Source organism: Phoca vitulina, unplaced genomic scaffold, assembly GCF_004348235.1.
Source record: "Phoca vitulina isolate PV1807 unplaced genomic scaffold, GSC_HSeal_1.0 scaffold118, whole genome shotgun sequence".
NCBI classification, from domain to species: domain Eukaryota; kingdom Metazoa; phylum Chordata; class Mammalia; order Carnivora; family Phocidae; genus Phoca; species Phoca vitulina.
In genome coordinates, this window is record NW_022589821.1 from 707,739 (window position 1) to 733,808 (window position 26,070).

General features: G+C 56.6%; 4 protein-coding genes across 11 annotated transcripts in view; 3 read left to right on the top strand and 1 right to left on the bottom strand.

Annotated features, from left to right (window-relative positions):
- The first annotated feature begins 2,623 nt into the window (after nt 1-2,623).
- On the top strand, nt 2,624-5,455 carry JTB (jumping translocation breakpoint). 2 transcript variants are annotated; one of them, XM_032398673.1, is made up of 6 exons: nt 2,624-2,733; nt 2,822-2,993; nt 3,166-3,203; nt 3,402-3,484; nt 4,471-4,550; nt 4,929-5,455. In XM_032398673.1, the coding sequence occupies exons 2-6, from the start codon at nt 2,911-2,913 to the stop codon at nt 5,083-5,085; spliced, it is 441 nt and encodes a 146-aa protein (XP_032254564.1). In that variant the 5' UTR covers nt 2,624-2,733; nt 2,822-2,910; the 3' UTR covers nt 5,086-5,455. The 2 variants fall into 2 exon arrangements, with proteins under 2 accessions (XP_032254564.1, XP_032254563.1); XM_032398672.1 differs by having other exon boundaries at nt 2,624-2,993.
- Nucleotides 5,456-5,464: 9 nt separating this feature from the next.
- CREB3L4 (cAMP responsive element binding protein 3 like 4) lies at nt 5,465-9,377 on the bottom strand. Its single transcript, XM_032398665.1, has 10 exons — nt 9,314-9,377; nt 9,036-9,219; nt 8,606-8,852; nt 8,328-8,449; nt 6,813-6,905; nt 6,569-6,675; nt 6,379-6,447; nt 6,195-6,279; nt 5,954-6,050; nt 5,465-5,830 (listed from the first exon to the last, which is right to left on the bottom strand). The coding sequence occupies exons 2-10, from the start codon at nt 9,204-9,206 to the stop codon at nt 5,637-5,639; spliced, it is 1,185 nt and encodes a 394-aa protein (XP_032254556.1). The 5' UTR covers nt 9,207-9,219; nt 9,314-9,377; the 3' UTR covers nt 5,465-5,636.
- A 590-nt stretch (nt 9,378-9,967) lies between these two features.
- Nucleotides 9,968-17,848, top strand: SLC39A1 (solute carrier family 39 member 1). 5 transcript variants are annotated; one of them, XM_032398667.1, is made up of 5 exons: nt 9,968-10,031; nt 14,358-14,477; nt 14,718-14,936; nt 15,095-15,225; nt 16,300-17,848. In XM_032398667.1, exons 3-5 carry the CDS (start codon nt 14,750-14,752, stop codon nt 16,954-16,956), a joined length of 975 nt encoding a protein of 324 aa, XP_032254558.1. In that variant the 5' UTR covers nt 9,968-10,031; nt 14,358-14,477; nt 14,718-14,749; the 3' UTR covers nt 16,957-17,848. The 5 variants fall into 5 exon arrangements, with proteins under 5 accessions (XP_032254558.1, XP_032254561.1, XP_032254557.1 ...); XM_032398670.1 differs by having other exon boundaries at nt 9,970-10,031; nt 14,358-14,469; XM_032398666.1 differs by lacking the exon at nt 9,968-10,031 and adding an exon at nt 14,138-14,193.
- A 528-nt stretch (nt 17,849-18,376) lies between these two features.
- The window catches only part of CRTC2 (CREB regulated transcription coactivator 2), an 8,788-nt gene continuing 1,094 nt past the window's right edge, over nt 18,377-26,070 (top strand). The window contains exons 1-12 of one of the 3 annotated variants that reach the window (XM_032398713.1): nt 18,377-18,615; nt 21,186-21,287; nt 21,362-21,478; nt 21,961-22,022; nt 22,626-22,694; nt 22,867-22,970; nt 23,071-23,100; nt 23,256-23,335; nt 23,437-23,486; nt 23,601-23,851; nt 24,147-24,553; nt 25,606-25,875. In XM_032398713.1, coding sequence (XP_032254604.1) covers nt 18,463-18,615; nt 21,186-21,287; nt 21,362-21,478; nt 21,961-22,022; nt 22,626-22,694; nt 22,867-22,970; nt 23,071-23,100; nt 23,256-23,335; nt 23,437-23,486; nt 23,601-23,851; nt 24,147-24,553; nt 25,606-25,875 — 1,695 coding nt within the window. In that variant the 5' untranslated portion in view covers nt 18,377-18,462. Of the gene's footprint in view, nt 18,616-18,832; nt 19,146-21,185; nt 21,288-21,361; nt 21,479-21,960; nt 22,023-22,625; nt 22,695-22,866; nt 22,971-23,070; nt 23,101-23,255; nt 23,336-23,436; nt 23,487-23,600; nt 23,852-24,146; nt 24,554-25,605; nt 25,876-26,070 lie in introns of those variants that run through there. The other 2 variants (XM_032398714.1, XM_032398715.1) reach the window with 2 other exon arrangements.

A 26,070-nucleotide genomic window follows, 5' to 3' on the forward strand; every position in this document is an offset into this window, starting at 1 on the left:
GAGAAGCAGGCTTCCCGCTGAGCAGGGAATCTGACGCGGGGCTCAATCCCAGGACCCTGGGATCATGACCTGAGCCGAAGGCAGATGCTTCACTGACTGAGCCACCCAGGCGCCCTAGTCATAAATCTTTTTTTTTTTTTTTAAATATTTTATTTATTTATTTGACAGAGAGAGAGATCACAAGTAGGCAGGCAGGCAGAGGAAGAGGGAGAAGCACGCTCCCTGCTGAGCAGGGAGCCTGATGCAGGACTCGATCCTAGGACGCTGGGATCATGACCTGAGCCGAAGCTTAACGACTGAGCCACCCAGGCACCCCCGAGTCATAAATCTTTATTGAACATTTAGTTTGTGCCAAACACAATGGACAAGTTTGGGTGGAACTTACAAGAAGGACAAGCAAATTTTAACAAAAACAGCTCCTAAGTACTGAATAAGAAAGAGGCAAACTGCAGGCATGCAAAAGAACCACCACCCAAATACTCAGGCTTGAGGCACAGTCCCCATAAACATACACAGCCCCCTTGGACCCTTGCACAGTAGTTTCTAAACAGCAGAATTATCTCACAGATGACGTTTTATCAGGATTAATGAAAATATCACATTTGGCTTACACAAAATACCATTAGAAGTTTAATTTACAGATAGGAAGTTCAAGGCACTTCAGAAATCCCCACACCTGTGGCATGGAAATGGATGGCACAACCTGGGGTCAGCAGCAAAGCTTTCTGTGCTGCTGTTTGTTGGTAAAACACACCAGGAAAAAGCCTGACCGTGCTGGGAGGAGAACTGCAGAATGATTGGATACATGTGTTAAGTACCAAACTTCTATGGGGTAGAGATCAGGCCCAGGCCCTGTAGTCAACGGCCCAGCTGGTGTGCTTTGCTCAAGGTTATGAGGAAAGGCTTGCATTTTGTGAATCCCAGGAAGAACACTGACTGACATATTCATCACACCCCAGAGCAGATGTTTTAAAATCCAGTTTCAGTGTAGAGACCTACTCAGTTGCTTGGTACACCTATAGGAAGTGAGAGCTTACGACTCTCATAGCTTGTCAAGAGACGTGGTCAGGTTTGATAAGAAGTAACAGGATGCTAGAAGATTTCAGCCAAACTTTCCTAAAAGCTACTGGAAAATACTCACACCTACTTCCTGTAACATACAACTACTGACATGCACAAACAGTAACTTAAAGGAACGAGCAAATAGTCACAAGAAAAGTAAAGCTCAGGCTCAGCTCCCACCTAATAATGACCTTTCCACAGTCTGATTGTTTCTGCTCTTGAGGGGCCAGCTCTACATCTGATGGGAAGACAGAATTCATGGGACATAGCACTGGTTATACTCTTAATCCTAAAATGAAGTGCTGTAGCCCTTAGGGCTGTGGGGTGGAGGGAGCAGCTGTTGTATTTAGGCTAGGAAGACTTCTTGGGACAGGAGAATGTGGGGTAGGGCTAACAAAAAAGTCTGGGGACAAGCCCTTTCATCTTGAGAAGTGGGGGACAGATTACTATTAGTGACCATATTTATATGAATTTAAGTGCCTCCTTGAACTTACACGGTCTGATTGTCTGGGAGGCTGTAAACCTACGTATATGTAAAATTAGGAGGAAAATACGGGCAGAGTTCGGTAGTGACTAGTACCAGGCAGTGAAGCATAAACCCAGAGTGCAGGCCAAGTCTCTGCAATTCTGGGTACATCCGTATGGAGGTTTAACTCCATGTGGATGGAAAGCAGGGATGAATCTTTGGCCTTGGAATTGAACGTCTGGGCTCTCCCACTCACTCGCTGGGTGACCCTGGAAATCACTTCTACTCTGAACTTACAAAATAGGGACAACACCGGACTCCTCAGGATTACTGAAGACCAAAATGACCTAAATGTTAAATTCAAAAAGTAGGATAGTAATGGGACCCAATGCAATTAGAGGATAAAGGAAATACTTAACTACACATTTCATTTGCATCTCGCCAAAAACCCCTGGAAACTGCGCATGAACCTTTCCCCTTTAGAGACTACTGAGAGGCGGACAGCGCCGGAAAGTCCCGCCTCGATTCTTCCCGGGACTCCCACGGGCGGGAGCCGGAGGGCGGAGGTCCGAGGAGCTCATCAGAGCCCCAGGCCCGGGGGCAGTCCGGAATTAGCCGGACCCGGGGCGCCGGCGTCTCGGCCGGGGGAGCGGGAGGCTCCTCACCTCGGGGTCGGGGTTCAGGCCCGCGTGGGGCGCAGGGATTACGCAAAAAAATTACTTAAGAATAAACGAGCACGCGAGAAGACGACACCGCGCCTCGGGAGGAGAAAGCGCAGTGTCGCCTCGCCCCCGGGACCGTCGGGGCAGGACGGGGGTCAGGCGGCGGCTCGACGGGCAATCCCAGCGTTTTCGGAGGCGGCGACGGACTGCTCCTTCCGTGTCGCTGCTCACCCCGCCCAGAATGGGCCAACGGGCGACTGCCCGGGGCGCCTCGCACCACACAGGAGGCCCGTGTCCCAGCGAAATCCCGGCGAGCGGCACGAGCCCGGCCCGCGGACCCCAGCCGGCCGCTACCCGCGCGCCTGCGCCGAGCGGCCCGGCCGCTGGAACCCTCCCCGTCCCGGCATCCCCCGCGGCTGCGGCGTTTCCCCCCACGCCCTCCGCGAGCCCGGCATCCTCCGCGGGGAAGATGGCCGCGGCGGGGACGGGGCGCTAGGTTGTACGCCCCGCGGCCTGTCCCGAGGGCCGTGCGGGTCCGCAGAAGTGAGCTCACAGCCCAGTCCCACAAATGCGCGTTGGCTTTTCTTGCCGTGGGCATGGGGACGTCCCAATAATGCCTTTGCCCTGATAGGCAGTGGCTGCAGTGTAAGCGCTCCGACGGAGGCACAAGGCCAGTCAAGCGAGTCCCTCCGTCCCGACCCGCGCGACACCGAGCACTCCATGCCTGCGGGCGGACAGAGGCGGGGCCTCCCCCAGGGCAGCCACCTCTGTTGGTTGCTCTGCGTTTTCACCTTAAAGCTCTGGTAAGGAGAGGCCGAGGGCTGAGGAGAGGAGGGGGCGGGAGGATCGCGTCGTCCGCGGCCCTGGGGGCGGGGAGGGAGTGCGTGATCCTGCCCCGCGGAGGTGGGGAGCTCCCTGTTTTCTAGCTTCTGATTTGTGCCTCCCCACCCCCCACCCTCCTTCCTCCGGCTGCAGCCGAGCCGAGGCTCCTGAGCGGGCGGAGCAGCTGTCAGGTGGGTGATGCTGTGGTAACTCGACACCCCCGTAGTGTTTTCTTTTGACATCCTCCCATTTAACGGGAGCACAGGTGGGAAAGGGTGGCGCCCCGTGGAAGGAAGCGTTCAGCTGTGCTGAGAAGTTGGGTGGGCAGCACCTTTGGGAGAAATATTTTCTAAATGCAACCCGGGGCTGGCATTTCTCTCCCTTCTTAGTGAGCACCTCAAATTTGCCGTGCTGGCTGGTGGAAGAATTTGTGGTGGCAGAAGAATGTGCTCAATGTTCTAATTTCCAGGCTGTGAGTATTTATTCTCTCTCCTTTTTTTTTTTCTTTTAAGATTTTGTTTAGGGGCGCCTGGGTGGCTCAGTCGTTGGGCATCTGCCTTCGGCTCAGGTCAGGGTCCCAGGGTCCTGGGATCGAGCCCCGCATCGGGCTCCCTGCTCGGCGGGGAGCCTGCTTCTCCCTCTGCCGCTCCCCCTGCTTGTGTTCCCTCTCTCTCTGTGTCTCTCTCCCTGTCAAATAAATAAATAAAATCTTTAAAAAAAAAAAAAGATTTTATTTATTTATTTGACAGAGAGAGCGAGAGCGGGAACACAAGCAGGGCGAGTGGGAGAGGGAGAAGCAGGCTTCCCGCTGAGCAGGGAGCCCGATGCGGGGCTCGATCCCAGGACCCTGGGACCATGACCTGAGCCGAAGGCAGACGCTTAACTGACTGAGCCACCCAGGCGCCCCTCTCTCCCGTTTTTGTTGTATCAGCTCAGTCTCAGTGTGCCGTTGCATCGTCTTTTTGTATTTTTCCTTGCAGTCTCAGTGTATGTCCACGTCTGAATTTGTTTTTCCTCTGAAAATGTGCCCTTTCTTAAGTTAATGGTAATATTTGGCTAATAATCATGTTCATTTTTTTAATATATTTTTTATTTGACAGAGAGAGAGACAGCGAGAGAGGCAACACAAGCAGGGGGAGTGGGAGAGGGAGAAGCAGGGTTCCCACCGAGCAGGGAGCCCGATGCGGGGCTCGATCCCAGGACCCTGGGATCATGACCTGAGCCGAAGGCAGACACTTAACGACTGAGCCACCCAGGCGCCCCTCTAAAGTGTTCTTTCTAATATGTTTATTATCATGCAAGCAATATATCCACCATCCCCATTAGAAATCTTTGTTGGTTCTCTGTTGCCCACCAGCGCTGAGCCATAGCAATTGGACACCTGCCCCTTCTGAATGGCATTCTTTCTGCTTCTGCTGCCCTTACCTGACATGTGCTTTGGTCCTTTTCTCCTGACAGAAAACCACCCCTGAATGTGGTTCCACAGGGTATGTGGAGAAAATCACATGCAGCTCATCTAAGAGGAGTGAATTCAAAAGGCAAGTGTCGTTTCTCATCTTGAAACCTCCTAGATCACCATAGCCTCACATCTTTCTGTCTGGAGGTAGTGTGGTATATTGGAAGAGGGGGAACCAAAGTATTTGAACCCAAGTTCCAGCTCTACTTCTCAGCCCATATCATTGGTCTTATTTTCTCATCAGTAGAATTGGTTAATACCAGCTTTGTTTACCTCACTAGAAAATAAGTTGAACAATATATTTGAGTGGGATTTGTGTAGGGGAGACATGTTAGAAGGCTGACTGTGGCTTTTCCTCCTTTCCCCTCAGATGTGTCTTGGTTAGGCCTCACTAGAAGGGAGATTGGAGGGAGAGGTGGTCCAGCCTTCCCTGGGAATAACTGTTTCTTCCTGCTCTTAGCTGCCGCTCAGCTCTGATGGAACAACACTTATTCTGGAAATTTGAAGGGGCCATTGTGGGTGTGGCCTTGGTCTTCGCTTGCCTTGTCATCATTCGTCAGCGACAGCTGGACAGAAAAGCTCTGGAAAAGGTCCGGAAGCAAATCGAGTCCATATAGCTACCTTCCACTCTTTTGATAGGGGTCTTAGGGATTGTACCTCGAACACAGACAGTAGAATGAACTTCATTCTTGGGAACTTGTGGTGGCACCTCCTTCTCTGTTTCTTGTCTAGATCATGAACGAGCAAAGTATAGAATAGTTTTCTTCTCTATTATAATTTGGTTTGGGACAGGAAGTTCTGGTGGCAGAAATGGAATAGCAACTTTAGGCCCCAGTTTACCAACTACCTATCTTCCCCTTTTTCTGGTACTTATTTAAAATTTTCAGGATATAATTTCAGCAAAAAAGTTTTATTTCTCAGCCAAAACCTCTGTTTCCCCCAGCCCTAACCCCAAAGAAAAAATAAAATTGCAGATGTGTAACAAAAGTATCTGAAATGCCTCCTCACATAGCTTGGGCCTTGGGGTACAGATGCTTAGGAGGTCTTGAAATGATTCAGACCCCTGAGGCCAAAGAACTCTGAATGGGAATCCCAGGGGGAACCAGAGCCATGGGGGAATCCTGGATTCCTTATTGCAGCTGGGAAGTGGGCTGGGAAATGTTCCAGCTCACATCTCATCTGCATGCAGGCCAGTTCTGACATGCCCACTGGGGCCTGTCTTCCCTCCCATCTTCTCCAGCAGGGTCCTTGTTGAGCTATTTACACCCTTGACCCTAGGTGGCTCCTCCAATCTGGACTCTACCACTGTGGTCTCCAAATTTTCTGTCATGTCCTTGTGAGTCAGGATATTTCTGGAAATCACTGTGGGGTGAAAGAAAAAGGGCAGTAACAGAGTGCTCCCTTGGGTGGGGGATCCTAGACAGGACAGGACCTCCCTCCCACCTCTTGACTACCCTGGAAAACCCCACCCTGCCCCTGCCTCACCTCCATGAGGCTGGTGATCCTCAGTCCCAGCTTCCTGGACACCCTGCAAGGGGCTGACACTGGGCAGGACGATGAGAGCCAGAGAAAAAAGAAGGATCTGGAGAAAGCAAAAGGACACTTGGACTGTGGGGACACTAAAGGAAGAGACCCAAGGGCAGCATGAACAGAGGGCAGTTGGAATCATCAGGGATGGGAAGGTGGATATGGTTGGGAGTGGGGGGAGATGGGAAGTAGAGAGTACCAGAACACAAGTGCTGGTCTGGGCAGCTTTGTTGGAGGTTTGGGCAATGAGCATCTGCAGCTGGCGGAGCTGAGTTACCAGGGAGCTGGGGAAGGAGGAATGAAGAATCAGCTCTCCTGGGAGCTGGTGCCCCTGTGTGCCACTCGCCCTTCCCCCCCGGGGCCCACACTATGCTTTCACTTACATATTGTGCCTCTCCAGCTCCTGGACTTTTTTCTGTAGTTCCTGGTTCTGTGCAGAACAGGCAGCCGCCCTAGGGAGTGTGGAGAGGTAGGACAGTCTGCAATCAGGTGGTCCCTGACCTTGCCTGCCTTGGTAAGGAAGGATGCCCAGACATGGCCCACAGGGGGCCAGACATGTAAGTCCAGACATACCTGCTCTCTAGCCCGTCGATGTACTCTTTCTTCCGTCGCCGACTGTCCTGAGCTGACTGCTTGTTACGGATCTTCCTCCTGACCTTCTTGAGGACCCTCTCCTCTGCCTAGGGGCCCAGGGTGTGTCAGTCCTGGGCCCTTAACCTCCCTCAATTCCCCACTTGCCCCTGTAATCCTGGCTCTTCAGAGGCCATGATGGGGCCACTGGGTTGGGGTTGGGATGCCCTTTGGGGAAGCATGTTACCTTGGTGAGGGGCAGGTGAGTGGGCAGGGAAACCCCTTCCTGTCCCAGCAGACGCTTCTCCTCCTCTGTCAGGAACAAGGTTTGACAGGGCAGCTGGTGGAGAACAGAGATCAATGAGAGGGAGAGAGGGTCTTCCCTTTCCCATCACCCAAGGCCACTCCCCCTGCATGCCTTCGGGGGAGAGTTTCCCATTTGCACTAAGGAATAAGTAACCATGAAAATGAGGTGAGGGAAGGGACCTTCATTCAGACAGGCTCTGGACCAAGCCAAAGGGGCCTCCTGGGGCTCTGAAGGGAGAAAAGAGGGCTTGTGTTACATCCTTTGCCCCCAGACTTAGGACCTTGGCACTCTGAGCAAACTAGGGAGGGCTTGTTCTGGTCTACACTTCCCCAGACCTTAAGGGTTTTTTAAGACAGGGAGGAACTCACTAAGGTGGGGTTTGCTTAATCTCACAGCAAGCAAATGATTCACTTTTGACCACTAACTTCCATTTGGCAGAGTGTGTTGTCTCATCAGGGTCAACCTCAGGGAGCTCCCTGGGGTAGTGACCGATTTTCCCTCAGGGTTTGAGCCCCACTTTCAAGACTGAAGCTCTGTCTCCTCTCAAAGAACTCCCAAGAGCCACGAGATTCAGCAGCTTCTCGTAACACAGTATGTGGGGCAGGTAGATGACATCTGATGAACCTGAGCCTGTCAACTGAGTAACCTGCCTTTCTGCTACTCCTTTTTGAAATATTTATGCTTCACTTTGACTTCAAAGGAAGTCAAACTTCAAACTCCTGATGGTCTTTGGCTTTTAGCCAAACCATTTCTTGTCTTGCATTTTCCTGATGATCCCTTCTTGCTCCCCTGAAACCACAAACTCCCCGGTATTTTGATGTGAACACAAGCCTAGAAGCATCAGACTTCTTAAGGTCCCTCAATCCTGAGCTGCTTGGCTTGGACTCTGGTCCCAGCTTCAACCACAGACTGGCAGGAAAGCTAGAACCTGTTCCCTATGTTTTGCACACAAGCAGTTCTTTCCAGTGACTGTTGGTCAACAGTGACCTGAGCAAGACTCCTTCTCACCCCCTGCTGGAAGCAGTGCAGCCAGCCTTCCGAAGGCACCCGGTGTGTGACCCCCTGGGCAGTGGGTGCAGCTGCACGGTTGTTCCAGCAGAAACTTCTACACCTTGTGCCTCCTAGCAGGCTGAATTCCCAGGCAGCCCATCCCACTCCGTGTTTGACCCGTGGCTGAGTAAACTGCACACAAGTTCTGGGCTTTCTCCCAGGCCCTTTCCCCAGATTGCCTCATCCTACCTTCTCCTTAATTATCACCACCTTACCTCTAAGGGCTTCTGTCTCCCTTGTCCTTTCCCGCTCTTAGTTGCTCATGCCTCTCCGATCTTCAGGCCCACAAAAATTGGGGCAAAGAGTTTAGCATCAGTTACCCCCCTCCCTCACCCGCTTTCCCCGTCTGTGTGGGTACATATCGCTGTATCCAGGGGTACTGGATCTGGCTGACTGAAGACTCACCAGGGTCACAGGAGGCACTGGGCTTACAGTGCCCGCTCTGGGCAGGGTGTGAGTGTGAGCATCAAGGGGCAGCTCGAGGACCGTGCAGGCATCCGGCACCATAAGTGGTGGGCTTCGCTGATCTGAGGGAGACACAGGTAGCTAGGAGAAAGGACATGAAGGGTATACCCTAATGGCAGCAGGGCCTGGGGAGAGGCACAGGTTGGGGAAACCCCTTAGCCCCAGGACCAGGGCTGGACCTGAAAGGCCATTGTCCCCTTCCCACAAAGAACACTGACCTAGCTGGAGAGAGATGAGCCCTACAGCTGGCCCAGCTTCCCCTTGCATCCTCTCCAGGCCCCCTGCCTCATAGACAACCTCATAGAGAGCAGGGGAATTGGGTGCTTTGGGGGCAGGAGGACTGTCTGGATGGCCAGGGTCCTCGGAGATTCCACTGTCACTACCAGGAGATGCTTCTGAGCAGTACACTTCATTGGGATCAATGAAAAGCTTCAGGAAATCTTCAGGCTCACTCTCTTGAAGGTCCTACAGTACAAGAGAGTGTATATGTGTACAGAGAAGTGTTCTGGAGAGCTACCTGACATCAGACCCAGATCCGTCCCGCTTCAATTTCAGTCCTCTGTGTCCTTGGACATGGGGGTAGTTACAGCTCATGTCCACCCTAGGGGCTTGGCTCGGCCCACCCTCTCCTGCGTTCCTCACACTCACACAGCCACGGCTCCCGCTGGGCTCCCAGCCTCGAAGCCCCTGTTCTTGGAGCTTAGTCCCTGGGACCTCTGGAGGGGGGCAGTGGAGTCCCAGCTCCAGGAAGGCTCCTGTTGAGACCTCTTCTGGGGGCTCCAGCCACACGTCCAGCAGGTCGGGGGTTCGGAAGTCCATTCTGCGGGGCGAGCTGCAGGAGGGTCAGAGCACCCTCCCCACACAGCTGCTGGGTTCCCCCTTCCTCACCTGCCACCCGGGGATCTCCTACCACCCCCCTTCCTCACCTGCCACCCGGGGATCTCGCCTCCGGCCTTATCTCTGCTTCAGACGAACGGGCCCACCGCCTCCTTGCCTGTTCCAAAGAGCCCAGCCCTGCCAAGCCCGCCCAGCCCGCGGGCTGCCCGGAACACCGCCGCTCTTCTTCCTTCCAGGATCTCGCATCCTGGACCGGCCCAGCCAAGCCCCGCCCCCAGCCTGACACCCGGAGTGCACAGTGGGTTGCCCCTGGCCGGGAGCCACGGCGGGGGCCTGCACCTGCGAGCTGGGGGTTGGGAGCCTAGGCGTCCGCAAACCGGACTTCAGGAAGGCACAGGCAGCCTCGCCCTCTCTGCCTGTTTCTCCTAGCGACAGCAAATCTTCCTGAGAGTTTGGGGCTCTTTAGGGAAGGACGGTGATGGCTGTGACCGGCGCACACGAAGTGCCTTTTCTCCTGCCGTCACTGGTGTCAGACGAGCGCACGACAGGCTGGAAAACAAAACCGGAAAGCGGCGACCCGGCCGCCGGAGACTCGCGGAGGCAGCCCCCCTAGTCCCGAGGCGCTCTTTCCACTCTCGGGTCTGATTGGACGCAAGAGGTTTGAGGGGCAGGATATGGAGCCAATGGGAGTGCCGTCTCGAGGCAGGCTGCGCGCTGACTGGCCGGGGGGCTGCCGAGGGAGGCGGGCTACCGCGGTGGCCGCCCGGGAGGATTCCGAGGCCCCGCGGCTGCGAGTCCGGGCGACAGGTGCGGAGAAGCTGGGAAGTTCCGAGGACGCCGGGCGGGGTGTGCGGGGGCGGGGGTAGAGGAGCGGCCGCCGTTGCTTCCGCTTGCCGCGTGACTGCCGGGCCCTGCGTAGGACCCGGGCGAGGGTGACTAACCTGTTGGCCCAGCTGGAGCTTTGCGCGCGGAAAGTCGCGCCGATCTGCATCTGCGCGTTGGCCGCTGTGTCCACGCTCCCGGGACTCCGCCAACTGGCGGGGCGGGGGCTCGAGGGGCTGGGAAACTGAGCGGTTAGAAAGGCACTGAGCTTTGGTGTGGGGATTTGTCTTATTTGGGTGTAATTGCCAACAGTAGTATGTGTCCTGCATTTATATAGTTCACAAATTTTCATAAACATTGTTCTCTCATTTAATCTCTGAAGTAGACGGGGCAGGAAATATTTTACCAACTTTACCGATGAGGAGACAGAGATCGTGATTAGAAGGTAGTGATACCAAGACTCGTGATTGTTTGCCTTGGCCTAGTGACTGATGGGCGAGGAATGCATTTCAAATATAGTAATGGAGCTACCCTCTGTGAATAAAGCAGGAAAGTTTGGGGTGTGGATCCAGAATTCAAACTAGTATTCTTTCTTTCTTTCTTTCTTTTTCTTTCTTTCTAGATTTTCTTTATTTGACAGAGAGAGAGACAGCGAGAGAGGGAACACAAGCAGGGGGAGTGGGAGAGGGAGAAGCAGGCTCCCCGCGGAGCAGGGAACCTGATGAGGGGCTCGATCCCAGGACCCTGGGATCACGACCTGAGCTGAGGGCAGACACTTAACGACTGAGCCCCCCAGGCGCCCCTCAAACTGGTATTCTCCTCATGAAAATTGTATGTGCTGAGGGTAAAGACCGGAACAGGATTGAATATTTATTGAGTAACTATCAGATGCTCAGGCATTTTCACATCATTCATATAATTCTCACAGCAAGTCATAGCTGGAAAAGAGAAGTAACTTTCTCAAGGTTACTCTGTAAGTAGAACCAGGGTTTGGATGCCTGAGCCTACATTCTTTGCACTATACTAAGCTATCTTGCTGGGGCTTTCTCAAATTTCCTGCTCATCTTCCTGCATTCCTGCTCAAGTAGTGAGGAGACAAAGCAGGCTTCCTAGATCGATGCAGAGCTCTAAGGAAAGAAGAGCTGTCCTTGCCTAGATCTTTCCTAGAGCAAGAAAGGTTTCAAAGGGCTTCCTGCAGGTTGCAAGTGCAAAGATGATTACGAGGAAAATATAATCAGCTTACATTAATTAGAACTGGAAGGAACCTCTGGCATCATCTTCTAATCTGACTTCCCTCTTTCACCTGCTTTATCAAGTTCCTGAGAGGAAAGATGACTTGCTTAAGATCACACATCAGGGGCGCCTGGGTGGCTCAGTCGTTAAGCGTCTGCCTTCGGCTCAGGTCATTATCCCAGGGTCCTGGGATCGAGCCCCGCATTGGGCTCCCTGCTCCGCAGGAAGCCTGCTTCTCCCTCTCCCACTCCCCCTGCTTGTGTTCTCTCTCTCTTGCTATCTCTCTGTCAAATAAATAAATAAAATCTTTTAAAAAAATCACACATCAAATTAAGGTAGAGGGATGCCTGGCTAGCTCAGTCAGTGAAACAGGCAACTTTTGATCTCAGGGTTGTGAGTTTAAGCCCCACGTTCGGCGTAGACCTTACTTTAAGAAAAATTTTTGGGCCACCTGGGTGGTTCAGTCATTAAGCGTCTGCCTTCGGCTCAGGTCATGATCCCTGGGTCCTGGGATCGAGCCCCACATCGGACTCCGTGCTCAGCAGGAAGCCTGCTTCTCCCTTTCCCACTCCCCCAGCTTGTGTTCCCTCTCTCTCGCTGTCTTTCTCTCTGTCAAATAAATAAATAAAGTCTTAAAAAAAAAAAGAAAAATTTTTACAAAATACACACATAAAAAAATTAATATTAAAAAACAAATTGGGGCGCCTGGGTGGCTCAGTTGGTTAAGCGACTGCCTTCGGCTCAGGTCATGATCCTGGAGTCCCGGGATCGAGTCCCGCATCGGGCTCCCTGCTCGGCAGGGAGTCTGCTTCTCCCTCTGACCCTCCTCCCTCTCATGCTCTCTGTCTCTCATTCTCTCTCTCTCAAATAAATAAATAAATAATCTTAAAAAAATAATAAAATAAAAAATAAAAAAACAAATTGGGGTGCCTGGGTGGCTCCGTCGGTTAAGCGTCCGACTCTTGATTTTGGCTCAGGTCATGGAATTGAGTTCTGAGTTGGGCTCTGCCCTCAGAGGGGAGACTGCTTCAGGATTCTCTCTCGCACTCTGCCCCTCTCTGCTCACTCTCTCTCTCTCAAATAAATAAAATCTTAAAAAAAAAAAAAAATTAAGGTAGAGCTGGGACAAGTACCCGGGTGTCCTGTCTCCCAGTCCATGATTCCTTGTTAATGTTACTAATTATCAATAATTTTAAGGAGTGCCTGGGTGACACAGTCGGTTAAGCATCCAACTCTTGGTTTCGGTTTGGGTCATGATCTCCAGGTCTTGGGATCAAGCCCTGCGACAGGCTCTGTGTTCAGCATGGAGTTTGCCTGAGATTCTCTGTCCCTTTCCTTCTGCCCCTCCCATTCATGCTGTCTCTGTCTCTCTCTAAAATAAATAAATAAATCTTTAAAAAATAATAATCTTGAAAGCATAATTTACCACAAACTGCAGCTTGCACAATATTCTCTCAAATAATTTGGAGTTTCCTCTTTTTAAAAATTTTGAAAATTTTAATTTATTTATTTGAGAGAGAGCGCGCACAAGCCTGGGGGAGGGGCAAAGGGAGAGGGAGAAGCAGGCTCCCCCCTGAGCAGGGAGCCGGATGTGAGGCTCTTGATGCCAGGACCCTGGGATCATGACCTGAGCTGAAGGCAGATGCCCAACTGACTGAGCCACCCAGGCGCCCCAGAGTTTCCTCTTAACAGTAATTTTTATCTTTAAATTAAGAGCTTGGAACAGCAATGATCATTTTTTTTCTTTAACGCAATAATAATTATTAAATGATGGTACAGTACTATCCCGTTTCACCTACATCCTGATCTTAGAGTCCTATCTGATTCCTTTCTCCTAGGCTCTCTCCCTCAAAAAGTCCTCACATTCCCTCTTTTCTTAGGGAAGTTTCTGGCCTCCATTTCCAGAGCCTTAGAGACATTACTCCCGCCTCTTCTTGAGACAATGAGGTCTTTTCGCCTTTGAAAAGACTAGGCTGAGCCCCCTTCTTTATTTCCTCTTTTATATCCTACCCTCCCATGAGGTTAGAAGATTCTGATAGCACAGGGAATGTGGGTCAAAAGGATCCAGGCTAAGGAAACAATGAGGGTCCTGAGTTGAAAATACTTCGGTGCAATCAAGGAACAGAAAAGAGAAGGGAGGCCAGCAGGGCTGGGGGGAGAGGAGTTGCAGAGTTCCAGGTGAGTTTGAGAGAACCCTGTTAGATGCCCTGAGGTATGGTAAGGATGGTAAGTTGGAGCCAGCTGAGAGCAGTTCTTCACTGGGCAGGGTTTGGGCCACCCCTGTGCTGGGTCCCACCAGTTCCCTGCACACTCTCAGAGAAGACGGAAGGCTGCACAAAAGTGCGCTCAGGCCACTGGTAGTCAAGAAGGGATGATTTTCAAGAAATGCCCTCTCTTCGCTATTTCCTTTTTCCAATTCTGCCTTGTCTTTTTCCTTTGTTGTGGGTGCCGGAGAGGGAAGTCAAGCAAGGAAGTCAGTCCTAAGAAGAGAATGTTTTCCCTCTGGCGCCAAGGTGCGCGGAAAGGGTCTTAGAGTCTTCCAAGAGATGGTTAAGAAGACGCTGCCCAAGACCGGGAAGAAAACCCCAGCGATGCAGAGCGGAAGACTTGGGAATGCGGGGTGGGCTCGGACTCCCGCCTCGCCCGCGGGCGTTCTAGCTTCCGGCCAGCCGGGCCAGTCCTACCGCCCCGAGGCGCCCCAGGCCCGCAGCCCCTGGGCCCGCCCCCTCGAGGCCCCGCCCCCAACAGCCCGCTCGCCGGCGTCTGATTGCCCCCAGAGCACGGCACTCCTGGCAGGGCCCCGCCCTCCTGGCGCCGTCATTGGCCGGCGGCGGCGGGGAGGCGGGACGCGGCGGGGCGGGGTCCCGAGTCGCGGCGGAACCCGGCGGCTGCGGCGGAGGGGGACCCTGGCGAGGTGAGTGTGTGCCCGGGCCGTGTGGGCTGGGCGGCCTCGGCCCTCCGCGACCCCGCCGCCTGGGGCCCCTGGCGGTGGCCGTGAGCGCGCCGCTCTCCGCTTCCGGCGCGCGGCTGGTGAAACGGGAGCGGGGAGTGATCCGCCCCCAAACTCGCCCTGCCCAGGTGGCCCACGAAGCTCCCCGCGACACCTCTGCGCAGCCCGACCCCCTCTGCTCCGTCCCCTCCTTCCTGCGGGGGACCCGGCCTCTCCTCTCCCGGGAGGACCGAGCTTCAGGTGAAAGGGTAATGAGACGTCCACACCGCCCTGACGCCGGATCCCCCGCGCGGGGTCCCCGAATGAGCCATCTGAAGGGGCGCAGTCTGCGGGGGAAGGGGACCGTGCCCAGTCCGGGAGTGCATGAGTCACACTGGGCTGGGGAGGTCGGGGCGCGGCAGGGTGAGGGGGCTCCCGTCCGCTGACCAGCTCTCCCCTCTGCTTGGCCCGTTCTTCAAGTGACCATTGCCCCACCCGCGTTGTCTTAGGTCCGAAAGTCGTTGGAGCAGCTACAGCCACCATGGGGCCCTGGGCAGAGCCAGAGCTCCTGGTGTGGCGCCCGGAGGCGGTGGCCGCGGAGCCCCCGGGGCCCGTGGGTCTGGAGGTGAAAATGGGCGCCCTGGTGCTGCTGCTCTTGCTCACTCTTCTCTGCAGTCTGGTGCCCATCTGCGTGCTGCGCCGGCCTGGGGCCGGCCCCGAAGCCTCAGGTGAGCCTCTCCTGTTCCCTGCTGGGTTGGGGAGGGCTCTGGGGGCTGCGGAGGTTCCCCTAAAGACGGGAAGGCAAGAGTGACCGTTGCTTGGGTTGGGGCGGTGAGGCTTGAGGGGGTTCATTGCTCACTCCCGTCTGCGCTCCACTCCTGTCCAGCCTCCCGCCAAAAAGCCTTGAGCCTAGTAAGCTGCTTCGCAGGGGGTGTCTTTCTGGCCACCTGTCTCCTGGACCTACTGCCTGACTACCTGGCTGCCATAGATGAGGCCCTGGCAGCCCTGCACGTGACGGTGAGCCCTTGCCGCTGCATGTGACCCTGTGGGGGGGGTGTTCAGTCACACACCCGTGGGAGACGCGCTCCGTGACCGTGTGGCCGTGTGGAAGGCGCCTAGCATGGGACCCTATGAACTGTGACTTTTAGTGATGGGGCATAACTCTTCCTGGGGTGCTCCCCTTTGCCCCCAGTCCCTCTGTGACTGCCATGCACTCTTTGGGTCACTGAGGGGAGCCTCGTACAGGCATGTGACCCACTCTGTGAGTTTCTCAGTCCCAGCCTCCAAGAATCATCTTCACTCTCAGACCACTTTGCTGGCAGCAGAGGGCCCTCCAGGCCTGGGAAGGGTGGGAGGCCTGGAGTTGCTGACCTAAAGCGCCATAACCCAAGGAAGTAGGATGTGAAGAAGGTCAAGTACAAGGCGTAGGGAAGTGTCAGGGGAAAAGCTGAGCTGGTGTGTGGAGGTGCCAGGAGGGCACCCTGCGCTCTTCCTCGTCCTAAGGCTGGGGAAGTAACACAGGATGTACCTTCTGTGAGCGAGTGACCGGCCGCCCCGTGTGACTCTGTAAGTCTCAGTGGCCCCTGAGAGCTTGTGGCTCTGTGTGTGAGCATTTGGTGAGGTGGGCAACGTGTGATCGTGTGTGTGTGCGTGTGCGCGTGCGTGCGCGTGTGTGTGCGCGCCTACGTGTCTGCATCAGTCACTCAGCTGGGGGTGGTTTTGCACCCCCTTCACAGGAAGCATTTGGGAGTGTCTGGAGACCTTTTTGGTTGTCACAATTGGGAAAGGAAGGCTTTGTGCAGGCTAGGGATGCTGTTAAACATCCCACTGAGCATAGGACAGCCCTCCAAAATGAAGAATCATCCAACCCAAAATGTTAATAGTGCTGAAGTTGAGAAACTGGGCTCTATGTAGTACTGTGAGCGACACTATCATCTCTGTGATTGTGTGTGTCTTTGTGTAACTGAGAGTAGCCCTGCATCTATGGGGGACCCTAAGTCTGTATAACTGGGAGTTCTCGAGACTCTGAATTTGACTCTTCCCCATTGCTGGCCTGTCTCCTGAATTTCTTGCTGCCCTGTCTGCCCACAGCTCCAGTTCCCCCTACAAGAGTTCATCTTGGCAATGGGCTTCTTCCTGGTCCTGGTGATGGAACAGATCACACTAGCTTACAAGGAGCAGTCAGGGCCACCACCTCGAGAGGAGACAAGAGCTCTGCTGGGAACAGCAAATGGTGGGCCACAGCACTGGCATGATGGGCCAGCGGTCCCACAGGCAGGCGGAGCCCCTGCAGCCCCCTCGGCCCTGCGTGCCTGCGTCCTGGTCTTCTCCCTGGCCCTGCACTCGGTGTTCGAGGGACTGGCGGTGGGGCTGCAGCGAGACCGGGCTCGGGCCCTGGAGCTCTGCCTGGCTTTGCTGCTCCACAAGGGTATTCTGGCAGTCAGCTTGTCCCTGCGGCTGCTGCAGAGCCATCTGCGAGCGCAGGTGGTAGCTGGCTGTGGGATCCTCTTCTCATGCATGACACCTCTGGGCATTGGGTTGGGTGCAGCTCTGGCAGAGTCGGCTGGGCCACTGCACCAGCTGGCCCAGTCTGTGCTGGAGGGCATGGCAGCTGGCACCTTTCTCTATATTACCTTCCTGGAAATCTTGCCCCAGGAGCTGGCCACTTCTGAGCAGAGGATCCTCAAGGTCATCCTGCTCCTTGCAGGCTTTGCCCTGCTTACTGGCCTGCTCTTCATCCAAGTCTAGGGAGCTCCAGGTGCCCTTGACCTTCCTTTTCCACCCCAGCATATGAAAATAAGGAGTGGAGAAGGGAGGATTGAGGATCAAAGGGTTCTCTGGGAGATAGGGATGGAGTCTTTGGGATTATCTGACCAATGGGAGGGATGTGGTAGACAAGAGCCTGGCCCCGAGGGACAAGGGATAGTCCTATCACTAAAGACGTGATCAGTGATTCACAGTGGGGAAGACACTGAGTGTTAGAATCCAGGGTCACACTACATACAGGGACGAGCTGACGATGGCAAGGCTGGGAGCGGGCACCCTGCCGCTGCGGGACGGAGGTGTGAGAAGGCACAGCCCAGAGGCAGCAGTCCTGCTGGTTCTAGCCCACTTCAGCCCTCTGTCACTTGGGGTGGAGTGGACTCCTTCTTTTCTTAGCGCCTACTCTATCTATCTCCCGCTTCCCTTCTCCCAGGGGACTGGTGCCAAATGGCCTCTTCCTGCCAGTTTGGTACCTTCTTTGGCTTCTCTAGTCCTGCTCACTTCTCTATTTTTAAAGTGCCAAATAAATCCCTTCCCTCTTTGTCAAAAAGCACAGTGATGGCACTGAACCCTGCCCAACACCTCAGCGGAGGGGCCCTGCTCGCTCTTTTTTTGGAGGCAGCCATGTTTGCTGAGTTGAGGTTGGGGGAGGGTTGGCAGAGCTACGGCCCCCCACCACTACTGCACCCTGGGAATACTGAACATGGAAATGGTGCCCCATGCCCAGATGAGAAATACTGAGCTGCCAAAATTTTTTTTATACCAGAGGAGCCCAAGGGGAAAGCTCACCCCCAGCTATTTTTGGGGAGGGAGGGCTGTGGATAGAGCCATGTTCTCTAGAATCTATTTTACTAACTGACCTGTTTTGGGACTTGTTACCCAAATAAAAGATGTTTCTATACATTTGTGCAGTGTCTGATTCATTTGTCTTGGGCAAGGGGTGGGCACGTAGCCAGTCTGAGAGGGCCTGAGTCCCAGACGTTTATACCTGTTTTAATATCCCTACTCTCACTGCTTTCATTCAGGCTCCGTAGTCCCCTTCCTTGAAGACCCAAATTTTCCCTCTTTTGTTCCTTCCTTCCCGCCCTGTCTCCACCCCTTCCCCTTCCTCCCCAATCCTTCCCTCTCCTGCATCCTGCTCCCCTTCACGGTCGGAGGCTCAAGACCAACTTAGAACTACTTTTCCCAGCTTGCCCCGCGCAGGGAGGAGCCGGGGGGAGGAGCCAGGCTCCCAGGCCCCGGGGCCACAGGGCTGCTGGGAAATGGAGTCCGCTTCCTGTCCGCGCTGCTCGCCTGGGGCCGCGCAGGGGTCACGTAAACAAACTACAGTTCCCGGCGGCCCACGCGCGCGGCAGGTCCGGGCTAGGCTGGGGCCGGGTTCGCGGTGCTCGCCGAGGCGGCGGCGGCGGCTGCGGCTGGAAGCGCGGGCCGAGGCCCGCGGCGGGACCGTGGCTTGTCCGGGAGGGTGGCGGGGAGGGACGCACGGGGAAGATGGCGACGGCGGGCGCGAACGGGCCCGGCTCGGCCACGGCCGCAGCTTCCAATCCGCGCAAGTTTAGCGAGAAGATCGCGCTGCAGAAGCAGCGTCAGGCCGAAGAGACGGCGGCCTTCGAGGAGGTGATGATGGACATCGGCTCCACCCGGGTGAGGGGCCGCCGGGGGAGCGGGAGCCGAGGGCGCAGTCCCGGAGCGGGGCGCCGGGAGGCGGGGCGGGGGCGGGCGCCGCCGCGAGGGAGGCGGAGCGGGCCGCCGCCGTCCGGGAGGCGCGGGTGGAGGGCCGAGGGGCAGGAAGACGGGCTTGCGGGGGAGGCCGGGACGCCGGGGAGCCGGGGGCTGGGGAGCCAGCGGGGGCCGCGTGGGGGCGGCGGCCGGCCGCGAGCCCGTGCATCCCTGATTGAGCCCCTGGGGACGCTCCTGCAGCATCCCCGAGCTTGGGCTGTGGCGGGGGGCATGGTCCGCTCGCCCCAGCCCGGCTGCTCCGAGTCGGTGTCTCCTCCAGTCTGGTCCCTCTGCCCTGCTGTGCCATTCGCGGCACTTCAGTACCTTCGGGAAAGGGCCCCTTGAGTGGTTTGCGCCGCAGCGCGGAGTCTAGTGGGGCAGGAAGTCCCCTCCTGCGTCCCTTCCTTTTGCTTCCTTTTTCAAATATTTCTTGCGGTTTCCTGACGTGAATGAAGGTAAGGTCCATTGCTCGCAGACTGTGCTTGATGTTTTGCCCTGGCCACCGCGGAGGGGAGGTAGGACTTTGAAGCTCCAAAGCGGGTAACCAGTTGGCTATAGGTTAGGTTTGCTGAGCTTTCTCGGAAGGTGGCTGCCGTGTGGGTCAGTTATAAGGTGCCTCTGAGGGTCTGCTGTGGCTGGGGATATTCATTCCTAAGCAGTTCCAGAAAGAAGACATCCTGGCACGGTTGCCTTTGAAGCCCCTCTGGCCTTCCTTTCTTGCTTTCCAGGGCTGAATATCAGAGGGAGTGAGGGTGGGAGTCTGCCCAGCTGGTGTGCAGTCCTAATTTAGGGACACGTTATTCTCAAAACAGCAGGTGAGGCTATTGCAGTGATCCCTCATGGCGGAGCGCTGAAGGAGCTCCCGGGGAGATGGTGGCACAGAAAGGCGTTTCTGATCTGACTGTGGTTGCCTCTGTGACCACGACTCCCGTTGTACTTTTGTTTGTGTTTCCCCTGTTGGTTTTTCTTGTGTTTTTTTCCCTTTGGGTCTCTAGAGACCACGTGTCCTAGTTTGTGGGAGTCAGAACAGAGAGAGTTGGGGGAAGCATATCGTGTGTGTGTGCACACACAACTCCCTCTGAATGCCATGAGGATCATGATCTGTTGACTGCTCCCCTTTAGGAGCTTTTGGTCATGGTGGGTGCGGAGGCAAGAAGGTGGGCAAGAGGCTCAGCCTGACGCCCTGTCCTCTGTCTGGACCGTGACTCCAGCAGAGGCAGGGTGGGATTTTAGGGTTTGTGTGTACAAACAGAAAGGCTGTGAGAATCTCAGAGCTGAGGCCTCTGTCTTTTTAGCGCCTTGGTTTGTCCAAACACCCCTTCTGCCCACCTTGCCCCTGCAGGTTGCCTCGCTGCTGCACATAAATATCTAGTGGGCATACAAGGCCGGGGCTCAGGGACCCAAGAATCTAAAGCTAGAGATAAGAGATCTGGGGCTTAGCTTAGCTGAGAGGGCTCTTTTGAGGCAGCTACAGCCATGGGGGCCTAGAGTACTGAGGGGCTAGGGTTAGCACATCTACTAATAGCAATCTTGAGCAGCCCAAAGGTTTACATAGTGTCTGCTAAACTCAGTGGGCTGATGTCTTGGAACAGAAAGTCAGTTCTGACGTTGGCCTCTGCACAAGAGTGCATGACCCCCAGAAGTTCATCAGCTGCCCTACGTCCATTTTTTGGCAGGTTGCAGTGGTTGAGCCTCAGAAGTAGGTGTTCAGCTCTCACGGAAGGACTTAAGATCTGTAGACAGACTGACGCCGTGCCAGACTGAGGGTTGTGGTGTCTCACTGCCGTGCCAGATACATCTCCCCAAAGTGGGGGTCAGGCCAGGCTGAACGGGGTTATCGCTCCCTCTCTCAGCACCGTTCTCAAGGCTTCCCTGTCCATTCAGGGGCTTTAGAACTAGGTAGAAGAAGACTGCTTCTTGGCTTCAGCGCTGTTTTTCCAGCTGGGAGAGCCATCATTTCCTAGGTGTTCTAGTTTGGGTGGGGCAGGCTCTGTGAGCTTTCCTGAGGCAGGCCAAGTGGCAGAAGCCTGTGCCCTCCAGAGTGGGAAGGAAAGAGGTTGGCGATAATGGCTCTGTGGCATCCACCTGTGGCCTTCCCCTCATGTTCCAATTAGTCCTGGACACATCTGGAAGGGAAAGCGAGGTGCCTAATAGGCACCCTTCCCAGGAGCTAACCCATGTGACTAGCTTGGGGGCTCCTGGCAACCCCTCCGGGACTCTGTTTAGACTGATGCCAACTGGGACAGGCCCCGAGCAGAGTGTCAGGCCCTGCGTGGCAGGGCGACGCCAGCCATTCGTGGGGTGGCTGAGGTGGCCTGCGGACCAGCTGGGGCCGAGCTTCGCACCCGGCCTGCCCCCCACTGCCTTTCCTGGCGGCGCTCCTAAGTGCACCAGCAGTAGGGTGTGCCCTGGAGACAGATGGCAAGAGTGGCCAGAGGAACAGGAACAGTCGTCAGAACCTTCCCTGACATTCCCGTTTGTCCTCCCCATCTCAGTTACAGGCCCAAAAGTTGCGACTGGCCTACACGAGGAGCTCCCATTATGGCGGTTCTCTGCCCAACGTTAACCAGATCAGCTGTGGCCTGGCTGAGTTCCAGGTGAGTGGACTGCAGTCACAGGGGCCCGGGCGACCTGCGACGTCCCCAGTTGACCCCCCTGTCTCTTTTGGCAGGGCCCCCTCCACTCGCCTCTGGACTCATCTCGGGGCACGCGGCACCACGGGCTGGTGGAACGGGTGCAGCGAGACCCCCGCAGGATGGTGTCCCCGCTCCGCCGTTACCCCCGCCACATATCCTTCCCGGAGGCTGGGGGGCCCGGGGGCCACGGGGCTCCTCGGGAGGGCGCGGGAGGAAGGGGCTCTGTGTGCGGGTCGGGCCCTCCGTTACCGGCCTCCCAGAAAAGCCGCCGTTTGGCCCGCGTGTCGGCGCCGGCTCCTTCGACGGGGAGACACGGCTCCTGCTGAAGGGCGTTTGGTTCCCTCTTCACGTTTTTCCTCCCCTTTCTGTTGGTAGCTTTCGGTCTCAGAGACTCTCCTAGACCTGTTTCTCACGTCCTGTCCAGTTATTCTCCCTCGTTTTTCCAACTTTACTGGGCCTGGTTCTCTTTTTCTCTTCCATTCTTTGGCCCTGTCGTTGCCCCTCGTGGAAGAGGAGGAAGGTACTTGCTTCTTGAAACAATTCATCCACCTCCTCCAGTGTTCTCCTCTTATCTGGTCTCTGTCCCCTCTGTGCCCTCCTCCCTTTCTCCTTAACTGGTGCTGGTGCTGCTCACGTCGACAGCTCTCCCTATAGTCCTGCCTACTTGTCTCCTCCCCCGGAGTCCGGCTGGCGGAGGTCAGTGTCTAGGGCAGACCGGGTCTCCTGTCCACTCTCTGACGTGTCTCTGGAGGGAGCTCGGGTTGGGGCTAGGCTTGCTGGGCCAGGCTTTGAAGAGTGTCTCCTCCATAATGTAGAGCTGGGAGGGGTGGGGGCAGGTGCGGTAGGTGGGTCAGAGTCCAGTCTTGGCCCTGTTGACACGGGCAGCCGGGCCTCCCAGTCCAGCCAGTGCAGGACCAATGGTAACGGTGGCTGACTGGGGTGTGCGTGTCCGGGGAGGGAGGGTGGCTGGCTCTCCACAGGAGTGGGTGCCAGACGCAGTGTTCTGGCCCCAGATTTCTGACCCTCCGCGGTCTGTGTCATCCTCAGTGCACAGTCGCTGGGCTCCGGGATGCCCATTCAGCTTATCCCGGCAGAGACAAGTTGAGTTTCCAGATCTCTTAGCTTGACTGTGGGAGGGGGGTCCGGGGTCACAGGGAGCAGAAGAACCAGAAAGGAGGCACGGCCCTGGGTGCTCAGCCCTGTCCATCTCCGCCTCGGCGGCCGGCGCTCTCTAGCCCTGTGCTGGCTTTCCTGTCTGTTGCTAGCCTTCCTCCTCCTGACCTTGTGTTTCCACCCCAGGACGATGCCCTGGGGCAATTTCCCTGCAGAGAAGGGACAGTTGTTTCGACTGCCATCTGCACTGAACAGGTGATGGCCCTGGCCTTCTCTGCACCACATCTCTTATCTGCTGTTTCCGGGCCCTGCTCCCTTGCCCCACCCTGTCCCAGCCCAGCTAGCGTTGTCCCCTGCTGAGCAGGGCATGGGGACCAGGAACACTGCCACAGGTACCAGCTCATCTCTGCCCCCCCGACCCCCACAGGACAAGTTCTGATTCTGCCCTTCACACCAGTGTGATGAACCCCAGCCCCCAGGACACTTATCCAGGCCCTGCCCCTCCCAGCATCCTGCCCAGCCGCCGTGGAGGTAAATGGCCTGGCCCTGGGCGGGGAATGACCTGACGAGCTTTTGTTTGAAGTCCGTAGAGAAGTCCGGACTGTAGCCAACTCTCCCGCATCCTTTGTAGGTTTTCTGGATGGTGAAGTGGACTCCAAAGGTATGTGTTCCTCGCCGTTTGTAGCCACTGATGCCCACGGATTTCTGGCCTGGTGTTGGGGGCTTTGTGCAGGGCCCGGGAGCGGGACTGCCTCCCTCTCACCTCTGCTTCCTCTCCTGCCCCACTGGCTCCTTCTCCAACCCTCTCATCGCCAGTCTTTCTTTTTCAAGTCCCTGCTGTTGAGGAGAACTTGCTAGATGACAAGCATTTGCTGAAGCCATGGGATGCTAAGAAGGTCGGTGTGGCCCACTACCCCCCTTCTTTCTGTGGGGTAGGTCTTCCTCGGTCCTCGCTGAGCACTGGCCTCCTTTCTCACAGTCTTCCTTCTCTCCTCAGCTGTCCTCATCCTCCTCTCGACCTCGGTCCTGTGAAGTCCCTGGAATTAAGTAGGTGCCTCGATTAGGTTGGCTGAGGGGCTGAGGGGAAACGTGGGAGGCCAGCCTCCGTCCGCCTCCCCGACCACTGCCGCCATCTCCGCTTCTCTCCCTCTCCTCCCGCAGCATCTTCCCGTCTCCTGACCAGCCTGCCAGTGTGCCCGTCCTCCCACCTGCCATGAACACAGGCGGCTCCCTACCTGACCTCACCAACCTGCACTTTCCCCCGCCACTGCCCACTCCCCTGGACCCTGAGGAGACAGCCTACCCCAGCCTGAGTGGGGGCAACAGTACCTCCAATCTGACCCACACCATGACCCACCTCGGCATCAGCGGGGGCCTGGGCCTGGGCCCGGGCTCGGGCTATGATGCGCCAGGTGAGTGGCTGTCCTGGCTGGAGGGGTGACGGGGTGGGGGGCTCGGGCCCCCGGGAGCCTCCTGTGACTGCCCACACCAGTCCTGCCCGGGGTTCCCTCACGGCAGATGGGGCTTTTCCTGGAGAGGTGATGGAGGGCAGCCCCCAGGTGGGCCGTGCCAACCTCACTGTCAGGGACAGAGCAGGGAGGACGTTGTGTTGCCACCTTCATAGTCTGGTCGCTGCTCCCCATCCTGGGCAGAAAGGGGTCCAGCTCCCATCAGTAACCTGGGCATCTCTGCTTTTTGTCTGTGCAGGACTTCACTCCCCTCTCAGCCACCCATCCCTGCAGTCCTCCCTGAGCAACCCCAACCTCCAGGCCTCCCTGAGCAGCCCCCAGCCCCCGCTCCAGGGCTCCCACAGCCACCCCTCCCTGCCTGCGTCCTCCCTGGCCCGCCACGCACTGCCCACCGCCTCCCTGGGCCACCCCTCGCTCAGTGCCCCGGCCCTCTCCTCCTCTACGTCTTCCTCCTCCGCTTCATCTCCCGTGCTGGGCGCCCCCCCTTACCCAGCTTCTACCCCCGGAACCTCCCCCCGCCACCGCCGTGTGCCCCTCAGCCCCCTGAGTTTGCCCGCGGGCCCAGCTGACGCCAGAAGGTCCCAACAGCAGCTGCCCAAACAGTTTTCGCCAACAATGTCACCCACCTTGTCCTCCATCACTCAGGTACGCGTGGCTGCCTTCGTCTGTGTCTGTCTCCCTTCCCCCTCTCTCTCCCTGCCACACACTCCCTCCCACTTCCTTTCTCCAGACACCCCCTCCTCACTTCTGTGCTTCTTGTCTCGGCCATCCCCTTTCATTCCTCTGTCCCTCCTGCCTGAAGAGCACAAAGCCTGGGGGAGCCGCTTCCCGGTTCACATCCCAGCCCCGCCTCTTCCTAGCGGTCTCCTTGGACAGGTGCCCTGCTGGCTGTGAGCCTCGCATCCTCACCTGTAACACAAGGGTGCTGTTGTAAGGATCACAGGAACCGCGTACGGGACGTGCTTAGGCCGTGCCCACCCAGGTGCATGCCCCACAAATGGTAGCCTTTTCTCCCCCTTTTCTCCCCATGCTTCTTTCCTCGTCTGTCTGTCTCTCATGCCTTCATCTTGTCCCATCCCCTCTCCCATCGCTGTCCTCCTTCCACGGATTTCATAGAGTCAGGGGCTCTCAGACATGGAGCCTCATCTCTTCGTGTTACAGATGAGGATTCTACCCAGAGGGAAAGTGCTTTCCAAGCTTACTCAGCAAGTTAGGAAGAGTTGGGAGCAGCCTGAGAACCGAGCTGAGGGCTCCTTCCTCAGGGCTGAAATGCGCGCCTCTCTCTGCCCTCTTCCTCTTCTCCACTGCTCTTCCCTGGAATGTGTGTTCCATGTTCCTGGAGGAAAGACTAAGGCCAGGCCAGCGAGGGCTCTGCTCCCTCCCTCCTTCCCGCTCTCCCTGCCTCCGGCAGCCCACCGTGCTGGCCCTGGCCCTGGCCTTGGCCTGTGGGGTGTGCGGCAGCCTCCCGGGGCAGGCGCGGTTTCCTCGGGCCCTGACGCCGGCCTCACTCGCTCGCTCGCTCGCTGTCGTTCTGATACGCGCTTGAGTGACGGCCCCCGGCCCCGGGGCGCCCCATGGAACACTGTCACGTCTGTGTTGAGGACGGTTGCAGCTTCACAGGGTGGGAAACCCTAAGAGTTTCCCCCTGGGGCTCTACCGAGGGTTAAGCTGCTCCCTTTTTCCTTGCTTCTCTTCAGGGTGTCCCCCTGGATACCAGCAAACTGTCCACGGACCAGCGGCTGCCTCCGTACCCATATGGCCCCCCAGGTTTGGTTCTGCCCAGCCAGCCGCCCACCCCAAAGCCTCTACAGCAGCCGGGGCTGTCCTCTCAGGCCTGTTCTATGCAGCCGTCAGGTGGGCAGCCCCCGGGCCGGCCACCGCACTATGGGACACTGTACCCACCCGGCTCCAGTGGGCACGGGCAGCAATCTTACCCCCGGCCCATGAGCGACTTCGGCCTGGGGAACGTGAGTACCCAGGTCTAGGAGCAGGGGAGGGCTGGGGATGGGTCGGGGGGCCTGTGTCGTATCCCTGGTGCACTCTGAATGGGGAGACCTGGGGTGGCGGGGGAGAGCTCCTTCCCCCCAGATAACGGAGCGCTGCCAACCTGAGGCTTCTCTCTTCCTGCATTTGACCCCAATCCTGCCCCCGTCCCCCAGCTG

Bases quoted from the DNA above. Each gene is read 5' to 3' on its own strand.
- JTB (XM_032398672.1), top strand. From the start codon at position 2,911: ATGCCTGCGGGCGGACAGAGGCGGGGCCTCCCCCAGGGCAGCCACCTC. The intron at 2,994-3,165 runs GTAAGGAGAGGC...CTCCGGCTGCAG, and splicing joins GTTTTCACCTTAAAGCTCTG to CCGAGCCGAGGCTCCTGAGC. The intron at 3,204-3,401 runs GTGGGTGATGCT...CTCCCTTCTTAG, and splicing joins GCGGGCGGAGCAGCTGTCAG to TGAGCACCTCAAATTTGCCG.
- CREB3L4 (XM_032398665.1), bottom strand. From the start codon at position 9,206: ATGGACTTCCGAACCCCCGACCTGCTGGACGTGTGGCTGGAGCCCCCA. The intron at 8,853-9,035 runs GTGAGTGTGAGG...CTTGTACTGTAG, and splicing joins CCAGCGGGAGCCGTGGCTGT to GACCTTCAAGAGAGTGAGCC. The intron at 6,280-6,378 runs GTAAGTGAAAGC...CTCCTTCCCCAG, and splicing joins GAGCTGGAGAGGCACAATAT to CTCCCTGGTAACTCAGCTCC.
- SLC39A1 (XM_032398667.1), top strand. From the start codon at position 14,750: ATGGGGCCCTGGGCAGAGCCAGAGCTCCTGGTGTGGCGCCCGGAGGCG. The intron at 14,937-15,094 runs GTGAGCCTCTCC...ACTCCTGTCCAG, and splicing joins GGCCGGCCCCGAAGCCTCAG to CCTCCCGCCAAAAAGCCTTG. The intron at 15,226-16,299 runs GTGAGCCCTTGC...GTCTGCCCACAG, and splicing joins TGGCAGCCCTGCACGTGACG to CTCCAGTTCCCCCTACAAGA.